Below are 20176 nucleotides of genomic sequence, written 5' to 3' on the forward strand. Positions count from 1 at the left end.
TGGCATTAATGTGTTCTTGGCCTCAGTCAGCCGAGCGATCAGTCATTAAAGAGTGAACTGCTTACACTTCAGGCTGCTTATCTGCACTTTAATGAGAGCGAGAGTGAGGAGAGCGAGCGCATGAAAGGGCTGACGCATGCCATGGCAGGCTGCTATCTCTGCTGCTGCAGTGGTCAGAGCTGGATGGTGTGTGTGCGTGTGTGTGTGTGTGTGTGTGTGTGTGTGTGTGTGTGTGTGTGTGTGGGTTTAAGAGAGAGAGAGAGAGAGAGAGAGAGGGGACTCGACCTCCCACAGCAGGTGAGAGAGGAACAGATGAAGGGAGGAGGGAGGCTCTCTGGAGTATCTGGTTTCCCTGTAGGGAGAACGATAAGGATCAGCCAAAGCAGGAGAGATTGCAGAGTAGACGATGAGAGGTGTGTGTGTGTGTGTGTGTGTGTGTGTGTGCGTGTGTGTGTGTGTGAGAGAGAGAGAGAGAGTAGTAGAGAAGAGGATGGAATAAGAGCAGGAGAGACGAGGTGATGAGGAAGATGAGAGGAGTCGTGGCGTCAGGAGATAAACTTTGGCTTTGCGAGGGGGAGTCTCAGGAGGTCTCGGCCCGTTAATTAACTTGTAAGAAGTTTGAGGTTGTGTGCACTGTGCACTGTTATCTATACTGTAAAGTTTATTTGACAGTTGAAAGGTTGAAAGGTGAAAAGCAGCACAGAGAACGTAAGTGTACACAGGCACAACCCTGAGTCCAAAAATATAAATGAAAACAGATTACAATCATTTTGTAAACATCGACCCCCGATGTATCAGGGTTAGTAAAGTGTCATGTTCGGTTTTATTTATGTTTAACACAGCGTCCCAACTCTTTTTTGGACTCAGGAGTTGTTCTGCACAGCTGCTGGTAGGATGTAATTGCTGCAAACGTTAAATATATAAATAAATATAACTCTGCTGCTCCTCCGAAGTCCAATTAAAGTAAGCCGGTTCATATGCAAAATACCAGGGCTCGGAAAAATGGTCCCTAAACGCTCCCTATGTAATTAAACAAACGGAAATAAAACATATAAAAAGATGCCACAGTGTTCAGAGGTAGATCCAGACACAGAAACATTTAAAACTCTTTTAATAATAATCATAGAGGATCTGAAAGTCAAGGTGAAGTGAGGGACAAACACTGCTTCCAGTGTCTGGTTAGACTTTCAAAATAAAGCATATAATGACATGTTAATGCTGCATTCAGGTGCTCCCATTTCCCCTGGGAAGTCCGACTTCGAATGTGGAGACGACATGGACGCCAAAAACAAGTTGTTTTGCATTTAAACAGCACGTAGTAGCAGCAGTAACAGCAGCTAACTTATGCAACATAACTTAAAAACAGATCAATGTTGACACTTGGTCACACTTGGGACACAAAGCCCAGTCTCTTAGGTGGAAGTCCTGCGTACGACCCACCCAACTACCCCTCAACTGCGACTTTTCGTGCTCTTTATACCAATGCACGAGAGGGGTGTCAAACTGTTGGTCGATTGACCAGGTCACTGTATTTGACCCACTGGGACTGAGAACAAGCTGGACATTCAGGTGGATGAATGAATTTTAAAGGAGTGAGAGCAAAAAGTGGGGAAACAAAGACAGAAAAGACAAATAGATGTATATATACTCAAACACGTCATGTCAAATTATCCAAATCATATCTTTCTCATCCCTTAATGCTCGTTGATGCTGTTTATCTCTTCATTAATGCGCATAATGACAAAGCTTTGTCCTCAAGTGCTCTCAACAGCCAAACAAGCTGATGTCACACCACCGAGTGATGAAAACGTGCTACAGTTGATATTAAAAGCACTTCTAATATCAGGCGATAGACGTGAGATCACTTGACGAGCGGTTCGCTGGGACTCTCCCCCTCAAAACACTGTTTCCAAGTCTCTTCCTGTTTTCCACCAAAACATCGAGACGCCAACTGGATCTCAGGGAAACACAAGAGAAACTAACAAGCTCACAATACGCCTGCAGATTGGTCTCAGCAGTTTAATCAGGGGTTTTTTTTTGGTCGCTGCTGATGCTGCTTTCGAGCTTCGAGTTAAATCATCCAGTTACATGCACGCTGCTGCGAGAGCGAACCTCCATCCCACTCAAAAACGCTTGCGAACACGTTTCCTTACAAAGTTTAATTACATGCGCGCCATCTGTGATTTTTACATAGCCTACATATGCTAATTCAAGTTCAATTTGCTTCATTTCCATAAAAACACATCGCCCAGACATGGGCTGTATGGTGGAATTTAACAAGATACAAGAGTTTCTGTCGTTATCACTTTGGGCCTTGATGGGAAACAAGAGTGTCGGCTCTTCAATCTTCAGAAAAAACACTTGAGTTGTCAGCGAGAGTGTCTGGTGTTCAAGCTAATATCTCATGCATAAATAATGCAAAGCCAAAGGTCTTGTTAGGCTTCAAATGCTATTACAAAGCTTGAATTTAACTTTGTGTTGTGGTGATCCCTCCTCTCTCTGTGATTTCAGCGCTGCTTTGATGCCCTGTCTCACCTTTTCTGCCAATGTGGTGCTACTTGTTGCCCGTTTTAGGCCGCTGGTGTTGTTTTTTACCAACTCTTAGCAGCTGTGGAGATCAGGTTAACCACTGATAATGTATTTAAAAAGCAACAGCTGTGCTGGAGACATCTTTCCTGCAACACTTTGCCCGTTTAACACCTGTCGTCACATTAACAGATATCAGCTCAGCTGTTATTTTTAAATATAATCAGGAAATGAAAAGTTCCTTTTGCTTGTTCCTGTTTGCGCCTTCATCACAGTTTAGAAGCTGTGAAGATCAGGTTTATTAGACCGCATGTAATACGACAAAGACACAGAGAGAGCTCACTGAAGACGACTGTTATCAAAGCAGCTCGGCTCCTTTCTCTTGTTTCTTAAGTTTCGTATCTCTTTCTTCACTTCACTCAGTCGATGACATTTAAGGCAGCTCGCTCTGCCCATTCAGTTCCCAAACCATCCCTGTTTTCCCTCAGCAGGGACTTTTCGAGGGGGGCATGACTCATTTTAGATCCTGGTGTCATCAGTGGAAAGGGAAGTAAAGTTCCTGAGCTTCAAAAAGTTAATTCACTTCCTGGAAAAAGTTCTTAAAGTGGAAAAGACCATCAGTTACAGACTATAGACGTGTGACAGCATTGTGCAAGAAATCTAATGTGATTGTGTATCCATCTTCACATGTATAATGTATGCCGAATTAATAAGAGGCCTCAAATAGTTAAGAATTTGTTGAGACAGCATTTCACAAAGTTTACAACGTCTCTCCTGATGTAACTACTTACAAAATTTTCCGATTTTTAAAGGGAGTCTGGTGACTTTTTACATGGCCGTCAAAGAAGTCGCCCGTATTGGTCCCATTTACCGTATTTGTTAAATCTGACATGTTTACCCGCAGTAAAATGTTGTCTTCTTTCATAAATCTAGTGTAAAAGATGAAATCAGAGGAAACAGTGTGTTCAAACAGCTGCTTAACGTCTTTCTTTATTGATCAGAGCAAGAAATCTAACGTGCAAATAGAAAATCGAATCTAAATTTATGTTGACACTGTCTTCTATCCCTGCAGACATTACAACTACAGCACCTCCCACCACGCCCATTGCCTCCACGCTTCCCATGACCACGTTTGGCGCGACCACCACGGCGCCGATCACCGTCCCCGGCTCGACGCCGACTTCAGACTGCGAGGAAGGTCAACAGGACTGCGGTGGCGAGACCGTGGCCCCCGATGACTACGACACGGTTACAGGTAAACCTTCAGGAAAAGTTCCCTTCCCTATCGTCTGTATTCATGATTTATTTATGTAGCACTCCCCAAAACTAAGTTTCAAAAAGTAGAATAATTTCAGTAAGTCTCCGTGTAGACTTGTGATATTAGATTAAGCGCTCTTGCATGCTTTTCTCCTTTTCCATCCTGGAGCACTCGACGCTTTCATGTCGAAAATGATGGTACTTCATGATTTTGAGGGAAGGAACAGAAACTTATTGGACTAAGAACATGAAAAATTCTCCCTCATCTTTCTCTTTCCAGTTTCCTGAAATGTCTTTAAAAATTCTCCTTTTACTTTCACACATATTAAAAATCATCGCCCCTGTTTTCCTGTGAGAACTTAGAAAGTAAAGATTTTCTCAGAAAAACCTGCCTCCTGTGGATTTCCTGAATTTGTATTATCTCCCGAGTTGCGAAGCTTTGAACTGATTTCTCGTCGACGGAGGTGTGTTGAGAACGTGTCGGCATCTGTGTGGGTGAGAGCGAAACCACCCGACCTTTGACCCCTCTCTGACTGTCCCATCTGTCTCTAGCAGGAGGCGCCACGGCGGTCGACCCCATCATGGACTTAATGCCAGGTGAGGCCGCAATCTGCTTCCCTGTTTACTCGTCTCATCTTTCATTCACTCGTCTCCTCTCTTCTGATCTCCTCGCCTTCCTGTTCTGCTTTTTTCCATTTGCTTTATCTTTTCTCTTCCTCTACGTGGCCACTCTGTCTTACATCCTTCTCTTCTCTCCTCTAAACTTTAAAAGCCAAGTTGAAGTTTTACAAGCGGATGTACAAATAAATGTGCCGCTTCAGGGTTGCCAGATCAGTGCATTAATTCAGCCAGCGGTCCCATCACTCATGTCTCCAACAGTACCGGCCGCAGTCACAGAGAACAATGAAACCGACTTTCATGGGAGTAAATGGCTTTTTCTTCGCCCCAGTTCACAAATGAGACTTTAGCACAGCGCCGGCCCGGCCCTGACACGACTGGACTGCAGAGAGAAACGTTGATAGATCTGTTCTGAAATGCATCTGCATTTTTTCTTTCAGATGATGATATTTCCATCGACCGCGCTCGTGAACCCAATTGAATCACAAGGAGAGGACAGAAAAGTAGAAAGAGAGATAAACAGAAACCAAACAAGGCAGAGAAACAAACATTAGACGGGAGGGGAGAACGTGATTCAGTGAAAGTGAGATGTGAAGAGAAAGAAACAAAGTAAAGAGTATGACACAAATCTCTCGTTCTCGCCGTTAAAGCGATAAAACTCTGGCGGTTTGTCAAAAGACAAAGGGTTATTTTGCTTACGTCGTGCTCTACATGGTGAACAAAATGTGGCTGCATTGTTTTATGATGCTCACGACTCAGACTGAACTATAGCAGCAATGAACAACGTTTTTTCACTTTTTGACCCCTTAAAACAAATCAATGTCTGCCTGCAGCTGCTCTTCACAGGCCTTGATTGTGAGCATTCAACTAAAGAGTCTAATGAAGTGAAGAGAATCAATATTTCATGAAGAAAACTAGACAAAAGCCTAAAAAATGAAACATAATTCATGTAGCTGAAGGACGTTTCAGTTTCAAACTCATGATGACTCCGTGAATTCAGTAACACTCTCTATGGAGACCACATCGACAGCGGGGACATTCACAGCGCATTAATCATGCATGAATAACGCTTAACGATGACACCCATAAAAAACACATTATGCTTTCTGATGCACTATAACAACAGTCATAAAGAAATACAGCTGTGACCTATAATGCATTATAAGTTTAAGTGTTTTCCAGCAATTACATCAATCAAAGAGGCTGACCTGAGTCCTGAGCGATCCGATCACAAGTGGACAGCTTCACGCCCATCGGTTCCCACCTGACTGTAATGTTTGTCTCCACGTACATCTCGAGTAATATGAATTATCTTTATGTATAACGTTTGCCGAATTAACGAGAAGGCTCAAATAGTTGAGAATTTGTTGCAGAAAGAGTTTCACAACGTTATAAAGTTTCCCCTCACGCAACAACTCACAAAATTTAGCGATTTCTTAAGGGAGTCTGGGGGAGTTTCTTCACAGGTGTGAAGAAGTGGCCTATATCGGTCCTATTCACTATATTTGTAAAAATTTGACCATCAGTGAAATGCTGTCTTCTTCCAGCTGCTAAATGTGCCTTCGAGGACTACTTACTGTGACTGCCTCCTACAGACGATTGTTGAGGTGTGTGTAGCTGAGCGTGGCAGTCGTCACGCATAAGAAACCCCATCAGTGAACCTCTATTTTATATCAAGTTAAGAGCATCCGTAAGACACTTAAACCTATAACTCACTTTAAGACACGTCTTAAATATTTTATGGTGCATCAGAAAGTATAGTGTGTTTTTATGAGCGCAGTCATAAAGCATCATGAATGCATTATAATACACCATATCGAGCCCGACTGCAGATCCAAACGCAGCGCTGTGTTTTTGTTTCACTTTGCTTTATTTCTGCGCGGGCATCTCAGATCCGGTGTCACAGTTCATCATCCCCCCTCGTGAATACACCAAATTCAATTCATCTGTGAGTAAACTGCCAACGGGAGACGAGGAGGGATAAATCGGCAGAAAGGTAGAAAAATAGGAGCAGAGAGAGAGAGAGAGAGAGAGGGCAAGCAGGAGGAATGAATAGACAGAAAGGAGGAGGGTGAGACGAATGAAGAGGTAGGCAGAGTGAAGGTAAGAGAGAGAATAAAGCCCTCTTGGGTCTCAATTAGCCGAGTCGAAGCATCGCGTGAAGACAGCTCGGGGTTGGAGGAGGGTTACCGGCTCCACAGTCTCGTCTCTGCATCCTATTAGCCTCTCAGAAACAACATGTCCAGTGTTCAGAGACTCCTGCGTTCTCTGTTGGATGCTGCGGTGAACCGCCGCCGCCAGTCGACTGCTGGCACAGGCAGAACGCAGGCAGGGAAATGTGGAGGGGTTTTTTTTTTTTCGTGCTTGGGGTTTTTGTTCAGGAGCCACATCCTGCAGCACGTTGGTGGCACCACGCCTTTCTCTCTGGAAGGTCCCTCCATTCCTCCTCTCTTTTCCTCTCCCTCTGTCCTGATGTCCTGATCCCAAACATATGTACGTGTTGGCGCTGTTTTCTATCGGCGCTGACGTCTCGGTTCCTGTGCTCCGCCGAGGCTGCGGAGAGGAAAAGTGCCCCGCAGCTCTTCACCACGTTTACAGTTACAAACGTCTCTCTGTCGTTTCTCGCCCAATTCCATCTGCACGAGCTCTCATGTTTGGTCGGATATGTTTTCCACAAGCTACACAATTTACACTGAGTGTACAGTACAGCAGGAACGGCTTTGTAATATTGATGTTACAAGAGCTGCAGTTTTGCTTCTTCCTATTCTCCTCTAAACTGCAGCCGGTTTAGTGGGTGAACACGTGCATGATTGTGGTTTTTAGCCAGTGAACTGAGAATCAGTCGCAAACATAGCAGCTAATATGTTCGACAACATTTGACTGGCTTGCTGGACAGTTTTACAGGAACATACAAGAGCACAGGTGGCCAGTTGCAGCATTAAAGGGTCAGTCTGTAGGATTAAGGGGGATCTATTGGCAGAAAAGGAGTATAATATTTGTAATTATGTTTTCATCAGTATATAATCACCTGAAAATAGGAATTGGGTTTTGTCACCGTGGGATGATGGCCCTTTTATATCGACAGAGGGAGCAGGTCCTCTTCCAGGGAGGCCGCCATGTTGCAACACCCTGTTTCTATGGTAGCTCAGAACGGACAAACCAAGCCCTCACGGTTGATTATTGAGTCTCATCCCATGATGCTTTGCTTTAAGTTGACATAAATTCAAAACCCAACCATGAAGGGATGAGCATTCTTGAAATTGAATCATTTCCCAATCACTTTATCAATTACGCCTGTAACCTTATTTCTAGCTGTCACGGTAAAGGACTCTTACTCTAGAGAGGGATCCCTCACCCTGACCCTTAGTATTTGCTTTCTTAGCGAAAAAATGCAAAAGCAAAATTGTTAGCGGCCAACGTAGGGGAGGCGAGGGTTTCCCTCTCTGGAGCCGGAGGTCGGTAGCGGTCACTGTAGGGGACCTGGCTCTAGAGAGAGATCCCTCACTCTTATTTTTGTGTTTTTTAGCATAAAATTAAGATGTCAGATTTTGCATTTGGTCGCACTTTTAGCAGCCACTGTAGACGAGGGTGAGATCAGGTTGCCATCTGCAAGCTCACCGCTAGATGTCACTAAAACCCACACACTGGACCTTTAAGTTGGTTGTGATGGTCAGATTGTGGGTTTTGGGAAGTCAGGAAATTTGTCAGATGAGACTCAATAATCGACCGTCTGTTGTCGAATTTAAAGAAAGGCTTCTCACTTTTCTTGCACAAAAGACCTTACTGGGAAACACTGTGGTGATTCCCAGTAAGACGTCCATCCCCAGCCACTCTTCATGAGATAATTGTGCTAAAGCAATTAGCGATGAAAGGGAAGCCAGTGAGGGATTGTGTTCTGGGTCGAAGCAGAAGCAGGTCCTGATGGGACAGTTTGTTTCGGAGGAGACACTCTGGAGGAAATGGGACAAAATAAAGTTGAGGAAGGGATTGTAGCTTTTCTCTACTCATGTCGTTATAAGCTGAATCCCTCTGTGGTTTTAAATGTTGTTCATATAAAATGAGAAACTAGAAGATAAAGCTTTGAGCTCTGGTATCTTGCGACGGGTGTGATCTTCTAATTGAAAAAATAATGGAAATATTAACTGATAATCTATCTGTTAGAAGACTTTCAGCTCTGATCCTTATCTCCTCAGAGTTCAGCTCATGTAACACGACAGTGAAATCCTCCTTTATCATTAAACCCTCCCTCCATCTGCTCTCTCCTCTCCGCCGCAGCGTACGTCTGGTTCGCCTGCAACTTTGACTTCTCGTCTTTCTGCGGCTGGACCGGAGAGACCGGGACGGACGCCGAGTGGCTCATCCAGACCAACGGGGCTCCCTCCGTGCACAGAGGCCCGACCCTCGACCACACAGGTAGGAGCCGCGCGTTCACCTTCGTGTTTGAACCAGCAGCTCGACAGCTGGCTCTTCTTGTTACTATGCAGCTGGTGAAAGTCTTTTGCCAGAGGATGGAATATTTTTAAATACTGTACGCTTTAAATAACACACAGCTACAGTCTGTGCTGCTGGGAATTCACAACAGTGCCTCTTCTTTTAAAAAATGAGGAAAAGATGCCTACGATGTAATAAGAAACTCCCGTCGGACGCACAGCCTTATTCTGAAGGACAAAGAGTTAGTGAACGCGGAAAACTATGACAAAGTTGTGGTGTTATGTTCAGCATGTTCGGGGTAAAGACATAGATCCATAGTGTTTCCTTATTGATGGGATTTCCTCGAGGCATCAACACTGAATATATATATAAGTAACATTCATTCTGACTGGGGTAGTTGTGAGTATAAATATAGCTAAATAAAGCCAGAATCATTCTGACAAGAGAGCGTTTTGCAGGAAAAACTGAGGCAAGATGTATTTATATATGTATATATATATAAGTCTCGGCACTGATAGAACTGAACAGAACCTACAGGCGCTTTGATCCTCTTTTTGAAAATGAATAGACGGCCTTGAAAAGCTCGACTTTTTCAAAAGAGTCCAGCTCTCAGATTTATCAGCGTGCCTCTGCTCTCTGGCCTTCTCTCCATTCAAACCTCCTGTGATGGATGTTTTTTGAGCAGACAGCAGCAGCAGCAGCAGCCGCTCTGAAATGAATGGTTTCACCTTGATTTCTTGACTTAACCAGATCACAGGTAAAAAATGAGCCCGCTGTGATGTCGAGTCATATCTCCTGCTGAAGCGTGCTGATATTGAGTCCTTTGTTTTTCACCGGAAAACCCTCTGAAGTCTGTGGATTTGATGTCTCTGGGAGTTAGTCGAGCTCCAAACAATGCTCACCGCCAGCATCCCTGACTGTGTTTTTAATAATCTTTAAGGTCTTATTTTGAAATCATCAGCTGTCACTTGTCAACACATGTGCAGTGATGTGTTTCAACGAGCCCTTCAATGCATCTTACCTTGTCTTCTGCCGCCCCCTGCAGGAGGACCGGGGAACTTCATCTACATGCAGCTGAGTGACGACGACACCCCGAGTAAAACCGGAGAGGACGATGACGACAAGGAGAAGGTGGCGACGCTGGTCAGCCCGCTCATCACCACGCCGGACGCCGACCTGTGCATGTCCTTCTGGTATCACATGTTCGGGGAGCACGCGGGGGCGCTTCACATCAAGCAGAGGAAGGAGGCGGAGGTGGGCCAGATCCTGTGGACCGTCAGCGGACACCAGGGCAGCCGCTGGAGGGAGGGACGGGTCCTACTGCCACACTCCAGTGTCTCATATGAGGTAACACAGAGTCCTGGAGATGTCTTTAAATCATATGAACACTTATCCTTTATTTTTTTGTCCTTTTATAGGATAAAAATGACTTTTATGTGCTGTTATCTAAACAAAAACTGACAAACATCTTCTGTAAAGCCTCCACAAGCATTAGAGGAAAATAAATGAACAGAAAAGCACTGAGTAACAAGCACAGAAGGTTTCAGCTGGACTTTAGGTGCTTCATTTCCCTCCCACAGTCGATTAACACGCAAGTTAGTTGGAATTTCAGAAACAGGAAACCGTATGATGCCTCTGGCACAATGCATGCTGGGATAGACTCCAGCCTCCTTGACTCTGAACAGGATGAGCTTGATGATGCAAGTTGAGCTTCACTTCCACGAATAAGTTATTTTAAAGGCATAAGTGTGTCTATTCAATATATTTAACCTTTAAATAAACCTTTAAAGATCATTTTTTGGGGTTTTATGACGAGTTTAAGCTCCTGTTGAATGAACGTGCTGACTGACCGTGTGTTGTTACTCGCAGGTGGTCGTGGAGGGCGTCGCAGACAGACGCAGCGCAGGTCACATAGCTGTGGACAACATCCAGATCATGGATGGGCTCCGTGCTGAGGACTGCAAGGGTGAGTATTGAATTGTTATAACTCACTTACCACCCCAGATTTGTACTTACTAGCTCTGAGTTTAATCTAACGGAGGCTGTTTGTTTTCTCCTCCAGATCCAGAAGCTCCTACGTCTCCTCCAACCGAGATCATCATCCTACGTAAGTACAGTCCCGACTCCAGTTATGTCATTACAGCGTCGATAAGTTCATTCTGGTTGCACGGACTCAGTGGACACGTCTCCACAGACTTTCTTTGCCTCTACAGAGTGACGTTTCTGTGCAAAATGACCTGAATGTTAAAATTAATACTTAATATTCTCTGAAACCTGTTTTCCAAAGCATTTTGTAACGATTTCCCGTCTTTCAGGCAGCCAGTTGTTCCCACCTTTTTCCACATTTCAGTACTCATTTTAACTTTTGACCTTAAAGGAAAAACTCATCCAAAAATGAGAATTCAGTCATTATCTTCTCACCCCCATCACGATGGACAGTCAGGCGAGGCAAAACAGTGTTGAAGCATTCGTCTAAACAACTGCAGTCGATGGGGACTTGTTTTAAAATGCAGAAAAGACGTAATTCAAGTCTCTGGAAGCCCCGAGACCCCAGATTGATTTGAAAAGACGCTATTTACACCCTTTTTTAAGCGGTAATCTTCACTGTTGCTGCTAAGCTAAAAGTGTTAGCACATTAACATTAACAACACGTTCAGTAATGACCGTAAACGTCTCCTCTAACGTCTGTACAAGTTATATTAAAGCAGTTGTGACTGTGAGGAGCGTCTGCGTTGAAGCCTGTTCTTTGGCGGTGCGTTCACAGACGATCTGACATCCAAGACTTAAGAGGCTGAGTCCAGAAACATTCACAAGTTATAATGTGGGGAAAATCAAACCCAGACGACAAACAGTAAAAGACAGGGTCGTTTGTGAGAGGAAAAAAGTTTGGTCATGTCTGGAAGAGGCTGCCTTTTGTACTTTATGATCCAGAACATGTACAAACCACCACTTTGCTCTTGTTGGCCTGTGATCACATCTCATCTCTCTCTCTGTCTCGCAGCGATGGACTCCCTCTCGCAGGACAGCAGCGAGCTCGGCGGCCCCGGCAACATGCTGAAGACCCTGGACCCCATCCTCATCACCATCATCGCCATGTCCGCGCTGGGTGTCTTCCTGGGCGCCATCTGCGGCGTGGTCCTGTACTGCGCCTGCTCGCAGGGCAGCATGACGGACAGGAACTTATCCGCCCTGGAGAACTATAACTTTGAGCTGGTGGACGGCGTGAAGCTAAAGAAGGACAAGATGAACGGACAGACTAACTACTCGGAGGCGTGAGCGGGAAAGAGTAGACGGGGCCGCGAACGCTCCGCAAAAGGGACACGTTGATTGCAGCCAATCAAGCGGGAGGAACACGGGGCTGAGGCCACCAATGGGACGGCAGGGTGGGCTGAAAGTGAGCCAATGTAATTTTTTTTCTCAGGAGCGGCAGTGGAAGGGACTGACCTGCAGGGGGCACTGTGTATAAAGAATCTGTACAGCAAAAAAAAAAGAAGAAGAAGAAGAAAACTAAGGATTCTATTTGTTTTTCGGCGTGCTTTGTTGATTTCATGTAATCACATGCTGGTGTTGAGACCAATTCAGATGAAAGTATTGTTTGTGTACTTTTATGGAAAGATAAGATTTGATTTTTTTGTTTGTTTGTTTGTTTTTGTTGCCTTTTTTTCAGATGTCATAATTTCACAGAGAGAGTGGAGTTTGTGAAAAATCGCTATTCTGATATCTGGCTCTTTAGCTGGTCCATCTGTCCCTGTGTGTGTGTGTGTGTGTGTGTGTGTGTGTGTGTGTGCGTGAGAGTGTGTGTACATGTGTCACATTCATATACATCTGCATTTAAGGTGTGTATGTGTCTCGCCGTGTGGTCGTACACTCGTGTTTATCTATATACATGAAGCGAAAGCATCTTTCTTTGTGTGTGTGTGTGTGTGAGTGTGTGTCTGCATGTGTGTGTGTGTGTGTGTGTGTGTGAAGGCGGGTACCATCGTGACCCGTGTCTAGTTCCGACAGTGCCTTTTTTTTTTTTCCTCCAGTTTTTCTGTTGCCTTGTTTTTTTTTCTCATCGGCTGGCGGTCCGTCCAGGGTTCCTACACAAACTTGCGGGAAAAAGTATACCGCATACTTTTTCCAGATTGTGGTTGAAGTACTACACATGTGTAGTGTTGTAGTGTACTGTCAGATAAACACGTGTGTTGGTGTAGATCTGAAGATCCTCTTGCCTTGATGACAGTCGGGTTTTTTTCACGTTTAGGTTTTGGAAAGCTTTGGAAAGACTACAGAGTTTCAGAATGGGGAAAAACGTGTAGGAGCCCTGAATGCCTCGTTTTCATGGCACATGACACATCCAACATATTGTACATAGGTTTTAATATATTTGAGCGCCCTTTTCTATAGAAAAAGACACACAACAGTGCCGCAGTATCCTTTCTATGTCGAAATCAAACTCCAAAATTCAGACAATGTACAGAGTTTTAGCAGACGGCAGCACCGCACTGCTGTTTGTGTTCCCGGTTGCCATTTTGTCAGTTTCGTCATTGTCTGCTTTCTGTTTCGTGCTCTGGGAACGTGAAGGTTTTTACAACGACGGGAATCGGCTTTTTGAGATTAAGGAGAAACGCCTCAGAGATGCCTCATGGGAAGTGATGGTTTTTTGTACAGGGTAACACGGACAACCTCAGCACCCGCTAATATGACTACGGCATGTCGAGGACGGATCATCAGGATTTGGATGTTTTTATATCACTGCTGACATTTTCCTCGCTGGCGCACGAAATGACTGTGAAACCTTGAAACAGAAGTGTGTCCAGCAGTCCGTCAGAGAGACTTGGAGCGCTTCTCTCCGTGGAGGCTCTGAATGCTGACTGTCTTGACTGAAAAAAGCAGGATTCAATGTTTGCCATGACAATGCTGTACTGTGTTTATTTCCTGTGTTGACTATCAGAGGAAGGTTCTTTTTAATGGAGCAAAAACGCTGTTGAACAACCCCGACTGCAGCCGATCGTACCGTCCGAATCTTGCCTCACATGTCCATTTTCCCTTTGAGCTACGGTGGCCCGGACGTAACACACACGATTCAGTCTCACTTTCATAACAAAGATGAGTTTACAAGCTAATCAGAGCAGAGACCCAACAGACCTGCCTCGTAAAGTCATAGGGCTCATTAACGTTATTGTAAAAGATGGAGGGGAAATTGGATTTTAAATAAGTTCATTTGTTTTGTTTGAGTGTCTCTTCATTATTTTTGTGTCTGTGGGACTCTGCAGCAGCTCAGTTAGCATTTTCTTCACCGTCATCATTACAGAAGCATCTTATTTCCTGTAATCTACAGCGATCAGTGCCCTCTGAGACGTCCTCCCTGTGAGGACGTCAGATCCTGGATCAAAATCAGTTTACATGGATTGGTTCCTTTTTTTTTAATATCTGGGTATTTTTCAGTGAAAAGCTAGTTAAAAACTGAAAAGGACGAGCCTTATAAATACTGTACTAATATTAACTGCTTTGTTGTGTTTAAGCTTTTGTAGCTAAATGTGTTGTGATACTGGTCACTTGCTCATAGCGCTGTACAGATTAGGTGGGAGGATTTAGTTTTGACAGTCTTGAAATTACAGACAAAGATTTAAAAGCCATTAAGCAGGTTAGTGCTGGTCGACCCGATCGCGAGAATGAATGATTGTGATGTACATTTCTGCAAACCACGGATGTGTTGAAGCTTCACATTTCTTTATTTTATGTTGCAACAACGCTGTGCTGGTGGTTCGATTAGGTTTGGGCACAAAAACCACTTGATTAGGGTCAGGAGAAGAAACACGGCCAGAGGTCGTCCCGAGGTCTCCTTGGTACGGCGGCCCTGAAGGTCAAAGCACAACAGCATTTCAGAAAAGGGTGTAACATTTCACAAAACACGATGTTTCGTAAAACATAAAGTTTCTGAAAACACAATAACATGACAGAAAACACAATGTTTTACAAAACACAACAACCGGTGGCCGTTGGTTTCCTGAAATGTAGTTGTTTAGTGAAATGTTGTTGCATTTTCTGTAATGTTGTTGTGTTTTGACCTTCAGGGCCACCGTACCTTAAGAAATGTTGAAACACTCGCTTCAACTCCACCTCCTGAAATGAAACTACAGTCATAAACACATAACATGTACGTGATGTGTCATGTATTATAAAAATGTCCATATGGTTCATATGACACGTACAGATGTGAATGTATCTGTGGTTTGCAGAAATGTTACATGGCAACATTTAATCCTGGTGACTGGGCTGGACTGTCCCGTTGTGGTTCCTGTTGCGCTGCGGTGTGGAGGTTAAATCTGCCCATTCTTTAATGTAGCATTACGTGGCATCGTGTGAGCTCAAAACGTGAAGTGAGAATGTCCGTCGGTAGTCGAAAATAGCATCAGTTCTTTCCTTTAAGATGAGATCCTCCTCTTCAGTTCAGCTCAGATCAAGAGACACCGTTTTCAAATCAAATCGAGGTGCTCTGTTCAGATTATCAGCTCTTGTGAAATCACACAGCTTCAACTGTCTTCGTTTTTTCCTCAAAAATATCAACCGCGTGCGCTTACAGGAAGGAGAACCAGAGAGGATTATGGGTATCGCAATGTAATTTCAGTCCTGACAGAATGTGTTTCTAACGTTTTTCAGCCAGACATCCGTAAATCTCCGTCCCCACTTTTTAGACAAGGAAGGATGCTGCGGCACTAGATGTGAAAACAAATGTTGCACTGATATATTTAAAAAAAAAAAAAATCTGTGTTTATGATGTTGATTTATGAAAAGACAGAGAGAGAGAAGGAAGGAGAGGACAGTGTTATTGTTGCTTCTTTTTAACACGGTTTCAGATGACAATGTTATAATTCTGAAAAGTACAAATTTACAGAGATGTTTTTCATCCCGGAAAAAGCTTATATGCGTCTCTTCGAAGCGTAACGATTTTATTTACTTGGTATAATATCACCTTGTGTTTTTTGTCACTAATGTGCGTGCCATTGTTCTCGTTCTTTGTCTTTTTTTTCTTTGTATGACAAGAAAAAATGTTTTATTTTCAATACTGCTTCTGTAATTTTTTTGCTGTCTCAGATCCAGAAAAAAACTAGAAAGGACATAAGGAAGTAAAAAAATAAAAAAAAAAAAATGGAAAAGCAGTGAGGCCTTAAGTGACTAAAAGTATTGTTTGTACTTTGACTTTCTGGTCAGCACCCAGACTCATCCGTCTCTGTTGTCTCAGACTCTGATCATTGACTATTACATTCCAAAGAATTGGATCAAATAAATGTTTTAAGTATAAAAAAAAAAAGCTGCTCTGGTGTTTCTGTTCTGTCTCGGAGGGAATGGCCTGTTTTTAAAGGGTCAGTTCACTCAATTTACAATTTACAAACCATCTACTGGTGTCTGCACTCGACAAAAAATATAAACACGCTTTTGTTTTTGCTCCAATTTTTCACGAGTTGAAGTCAAAAGATCTGAAACTTTCTGTGGATGAAAAAGTTTAAGCAGATATAAGATATTATCTGTTCACCTCAAAGGCGTGGCATTTCAAGATGCTGATTAAACAGCATGATTAGTGCACAGGTGTGCCTTGTACTCGTCACAATAAAATGCCGCTCTAAAAGGTGCAGTTTTATCACACAGGGAGCGTGCATATGGCATGCTGCCTGCAGGAACGTCCACCAGAGCTGTTGCCTGTGGATTGAATGTTTATGTCATTACCGTAAGCCGTCTCCAAATGGCCTCACACCAGGTCAAACCACAGTAGCCCAGGACCTCCACATCCAGTTTCTTCCCCTGCAGGATCATCTGAGACCGGCCACCAGGACAGCTGATTCAACAACTGGTTGACCAGAGAACTGTCAGAAAGCCTCTCAGGGAAGTTCATAGCTCAGGCTCCTTGGTCTTCTTTGGTCTTGTGAGGCTTCGGGGTGTTTGGGCTCATTGTCCAGCTGCAGTACAATGTCGGGTTGTGTCATACTTGGACTGGCTCGGATGCAAGCTGTCGTTGGCGCAAGAGGGGGACTTCCTGAGTGCTGAGGTATTCTGGGATGCATTTGCATTTTTCTGGAATTTAGCTTTTTATCTTCAGATTGTTGGGCCTGTGCTGTCGTTCGTAGTGGGGAGGGGGGTGTTGGGCTTGGGATGGGTGCAGAGTGGAGGTGTTTTTGACTGGTGGTCTCAGACTTTTTGACCCTACTGTTGGTATTTTATTACTTATAGCGTTTAATGTTTGTGTTTTATTAATTACAGTGTCTTTACTGATACTGTGACGAGATCCTGAGACCCAGTGTTGTGCCATTCATCCACCGCCATCACCTCATGTTGCAGCATAATAATGTACGGCCGTGTTGCAACGATCTTAACACAATTCCCGGAAGTTAAACACATCCCAGTTCTTTCATGGCACTGCATAAACTCACCAGACATGTCAGCTGTGGAGCATGTTTGGGATGTTCTGGATCGCGTGTTCCACTTCCTGCCTTTATCCAGCAACTTCACACAGCCACTGAAGAGGAGAGGACCTGCATCACGCAGGTCAAAGTCAACAGCCTGTTGTTGGAACCGCATGAGGCCAATGATATTCACACCAGATAGTCTACTGCCCCCATACTTGCATGCACAATACCAGGACCCTGAAACTGAAGCAGTTAAATGGAATCCAGCCATCATTAAGTGAGACTTTCGTTTCATATTTTGGGTGGTTTCTCTGTTTTTGTGCGGTGCATTGTGGGTCAACACACTCAAAAATCATCTGAATTCGGACTTCTTGCGTTGACATATTAGTGACCTCACTACATACATACATAAGTATGAAGTGTGGCACTGGGACACCCTCCTCTGACATGCACCAGAACCGAACCTCACTCTGAAAGGTGGACTGACTCATGTGTAGCAATGACTTTACTGTCTGCGTGCCATATCATGCTTTGACCACAGAGTGGCAGCAAAGCCTCTTGAAACATTTATGTATGAAGGCACCGTATGATAGACACAAACTATGTGTTACATTTGTCGTAAAGCTGTCTGTCTGAGCTCAGTGAATTTGTTTTATGAGCTACATTAAATTCAGCTCAGCTCGGCTCAGTCTGCTCTCATGTGAGCTTCACTCATGTGGCTTCGCTTTGGATGAGGGTTTCCTGCCCAAATTGGTGCCACTCCACCACCTTCACATGCAACGCTGTCTCATTTTTGTGTTGCAATGACTTTAAGTGACTTTAAGAAAGCGTGAATGACTGGACTGTGCAACAGTCTTGGATCAGACGTGTTTCTCAATCTGCTGAGACTGAGGTTGTAGTTCATGAAGCAATACCTGAGGTAAGAGCGGCTCTTGTAGCTATTAATAATTTACCAGAACAGAAGATAGGCGACACAAAGCAGTGCAAACACAGCGGCGTGACTAAACTGTAAATGTGCATTAAATATAATGAACAACACCATGAGTCCTCTGCTGCTTCCTGCCTCCTGCCTCTGCACACTGCCGCTAAACTGAGCACATCAGGGCCTTTTATCAAGATTTCAGTTATCAACCGGCCACTATTTACTGTGCGTCAGCTGGTTTGTGCTAAAATTATTAATTACAAATAAATTTGCTTGAGAAATTGCACCACTGAAGCACTCTATCTACTGAAATACATGGTATGTATCCTTAAATACTCAAGTACTCAACAGGATTACACCAGTGCAGAAGTACATTTATTCAAGTGCTGTATTTAAGTACAGTTTTGAGGCACTTAACTTGATTATTTCCATTTTCTGCTACTTTATTCATCTATTCCACTACAGTTCAGAGGCAAATATAATACTACTTGCAGATTTAGTTTAACAATACAAAATAAAATCAACAAAAAAATGAAGATGTATTATAGATTAAGATAAAAACTTAATCCACAGGCACATTAATGCATCAATATTTATAGCTCAATAATATAAATGATTCTGATTCATACTTTTACTTTTAATTAGTACTTTCACTTTTGGTACTTTAAGCATGTTTTGATGCTTTTACTTGAGTCTTTCTACACTCATTACTCTTCTTACTCATGTACAAGATCTGAGTACCTGCTCCACCTCTGATTAAAACAAACAGGTGAAAGCTACGGCTCATTTTTTGTCCTTTAGCGGATAATCTGCTAGATTAGTTGGAAGACGTGGACCCACATGCAGTAAAGCTTGTGTGTCACGACTGGTGAGGATACCTGAAACTGGAAACTAACGCTGCCCGGTGCACAGTGGTCATCAGAAACCTGTCTGTGTTTGTTTTGTTTGTCTCCTGTTATGAATGTGTTTGAAACTGATACAGGAACAGATCACTCAGCAGACTCTGCCTGAGCGGATTACCTCAGGGATGTGACGGGATGCCTGTACGGGGACGTTAAGATGTGTAATGGACCTGGTGACTTCACGTGTCTGTGGCCAGCTGGCAGCATCTTCATCAGCTGCTCCAGATTCATCACACAGTTTACAGTAATTATAGGAGCTAAATGTGGGGGGGTTAGGTAGACATCAGTTTTTACTTCCTTTGCTGCTTCACTCTGAAAGAGGGAAATGTCTTTTTCAACACGTGTATGTCTTAAAAAAAACTTTCCTTTAATGTGACGCATCAATGCTCTTAAATTGTTATTTCCAATGTAGCTTGATGCTTCTTCTTTTGATTTTCCACCCAATCACATTAAGTGAACACCTAATTACAGCACGTCTTTGCTTATCCACCTGTCTTTGTTAAATGTATCTTGTTATAATGTTTAATTGGAGATGTTGTTGTAAATACTGTCATCATGTTTGCTCCAGAACTTCATCATGCAAGTAGGTGATGAGCAACTATTTTAAACTGCTCTGCACGAGAAAAAGGGCAACATGGACATCACAAATGACTGAGAGTGAATTTTGTATCAGAGACTGCTTTCTGGGTTTGCACAGGAAGTGGAGGTGAGGGGTTACTTCTCTGCAGCACAGCTGAAAACACAGCAGATGAACGTGCGGTTGTTCGCCCAGAATAGCTCCTGAAAACACTGTTTGAAGAAACATTCAGACCCTTTACTTAAGTAAAAGCAGCAATACCATATGTGATAACTCCCAGTTACAAGAGCAAGTTCTGCTTTTGTCATTCATTATCAGCTAAATCTAATCAATCAAATAAACGCACTTGTGATGATGACAGTATGGTGTCTGTTGATGTTTATATTGTGTTTGTGCTATAATTGATGCTTTGTCAGCATGTCAGCAGCATTTTAATGTTGCATGTGATTGAGCCAAAGGCAATTCTAACTATGGCGAACTAGTGCTGCCGCATTCTCTTAAACAACTGCAGAAGCTGGGGACATAATGGATCCATACAGCTTGTTCGACGTAATCC

At 43.5% G+C, this 20176-nt stretch overlaps 1 protein-coding gene across 2 annotated transcripts in view; it reads left to right on the forward strand.

Annotated features, from left to right (window-relative positions):
• The window catches only part of LOC311266740 (neuropilin-1a-like), an 86034-nt gene extending 69894 nt beyond the window's left edge, over positions 1 to 16140 (forward strand). Inside the window, exons 12-18 of one of the 2 annotated variants that reach the window (XM_084369261.1) lie at positions 3599 to 3781; positions 4336 to 4380; positions 8677 to 8814; positions 9878 to 10179; positions 10702 to 10798; positions 10895 to 10939; positions 11834 to 16140. In XM_084369261.1, coding sequence (XP_084225387.1) covers positions 3599 to 3781; positions 4336 to 4380; positions 8677 to 8814; positions 9878 to 10179; positions 10702 to 10798; positions 10895 to 10939; positions 11834 to 12108 — 1085 coding nt within the window. In that variant the 3' untranslated portion in view covers positions 12109 to 16140. The remainder of the gene's footprint in view (positions 1 to 3598; positions 3782 to 4335; positions 4381 to 8676; positions 8815 to 9877; positions 10180 to 10701; positions 10799 to 10894; positions 10940 to 11833) is intronic. The other variant, XM_084369262.1, reaches the window with a different exon arrangement.
• The last annotated feature ends 4036 nt before the right edge of the window (positions 16141 to 20176 follow it).

The sequence above is a fragment of the Pagrus pagrus genome (genome assembly GCF_965226575.1).
Source record: "Pagrus pagrus genome assembly, chromosome: 12".
Lineage (NCBI taxonomy): Eukaryota > Metazoa > Chordata > Actinopteri > Spariformes > Sparidae > Pagrus > Pagrus pagrus.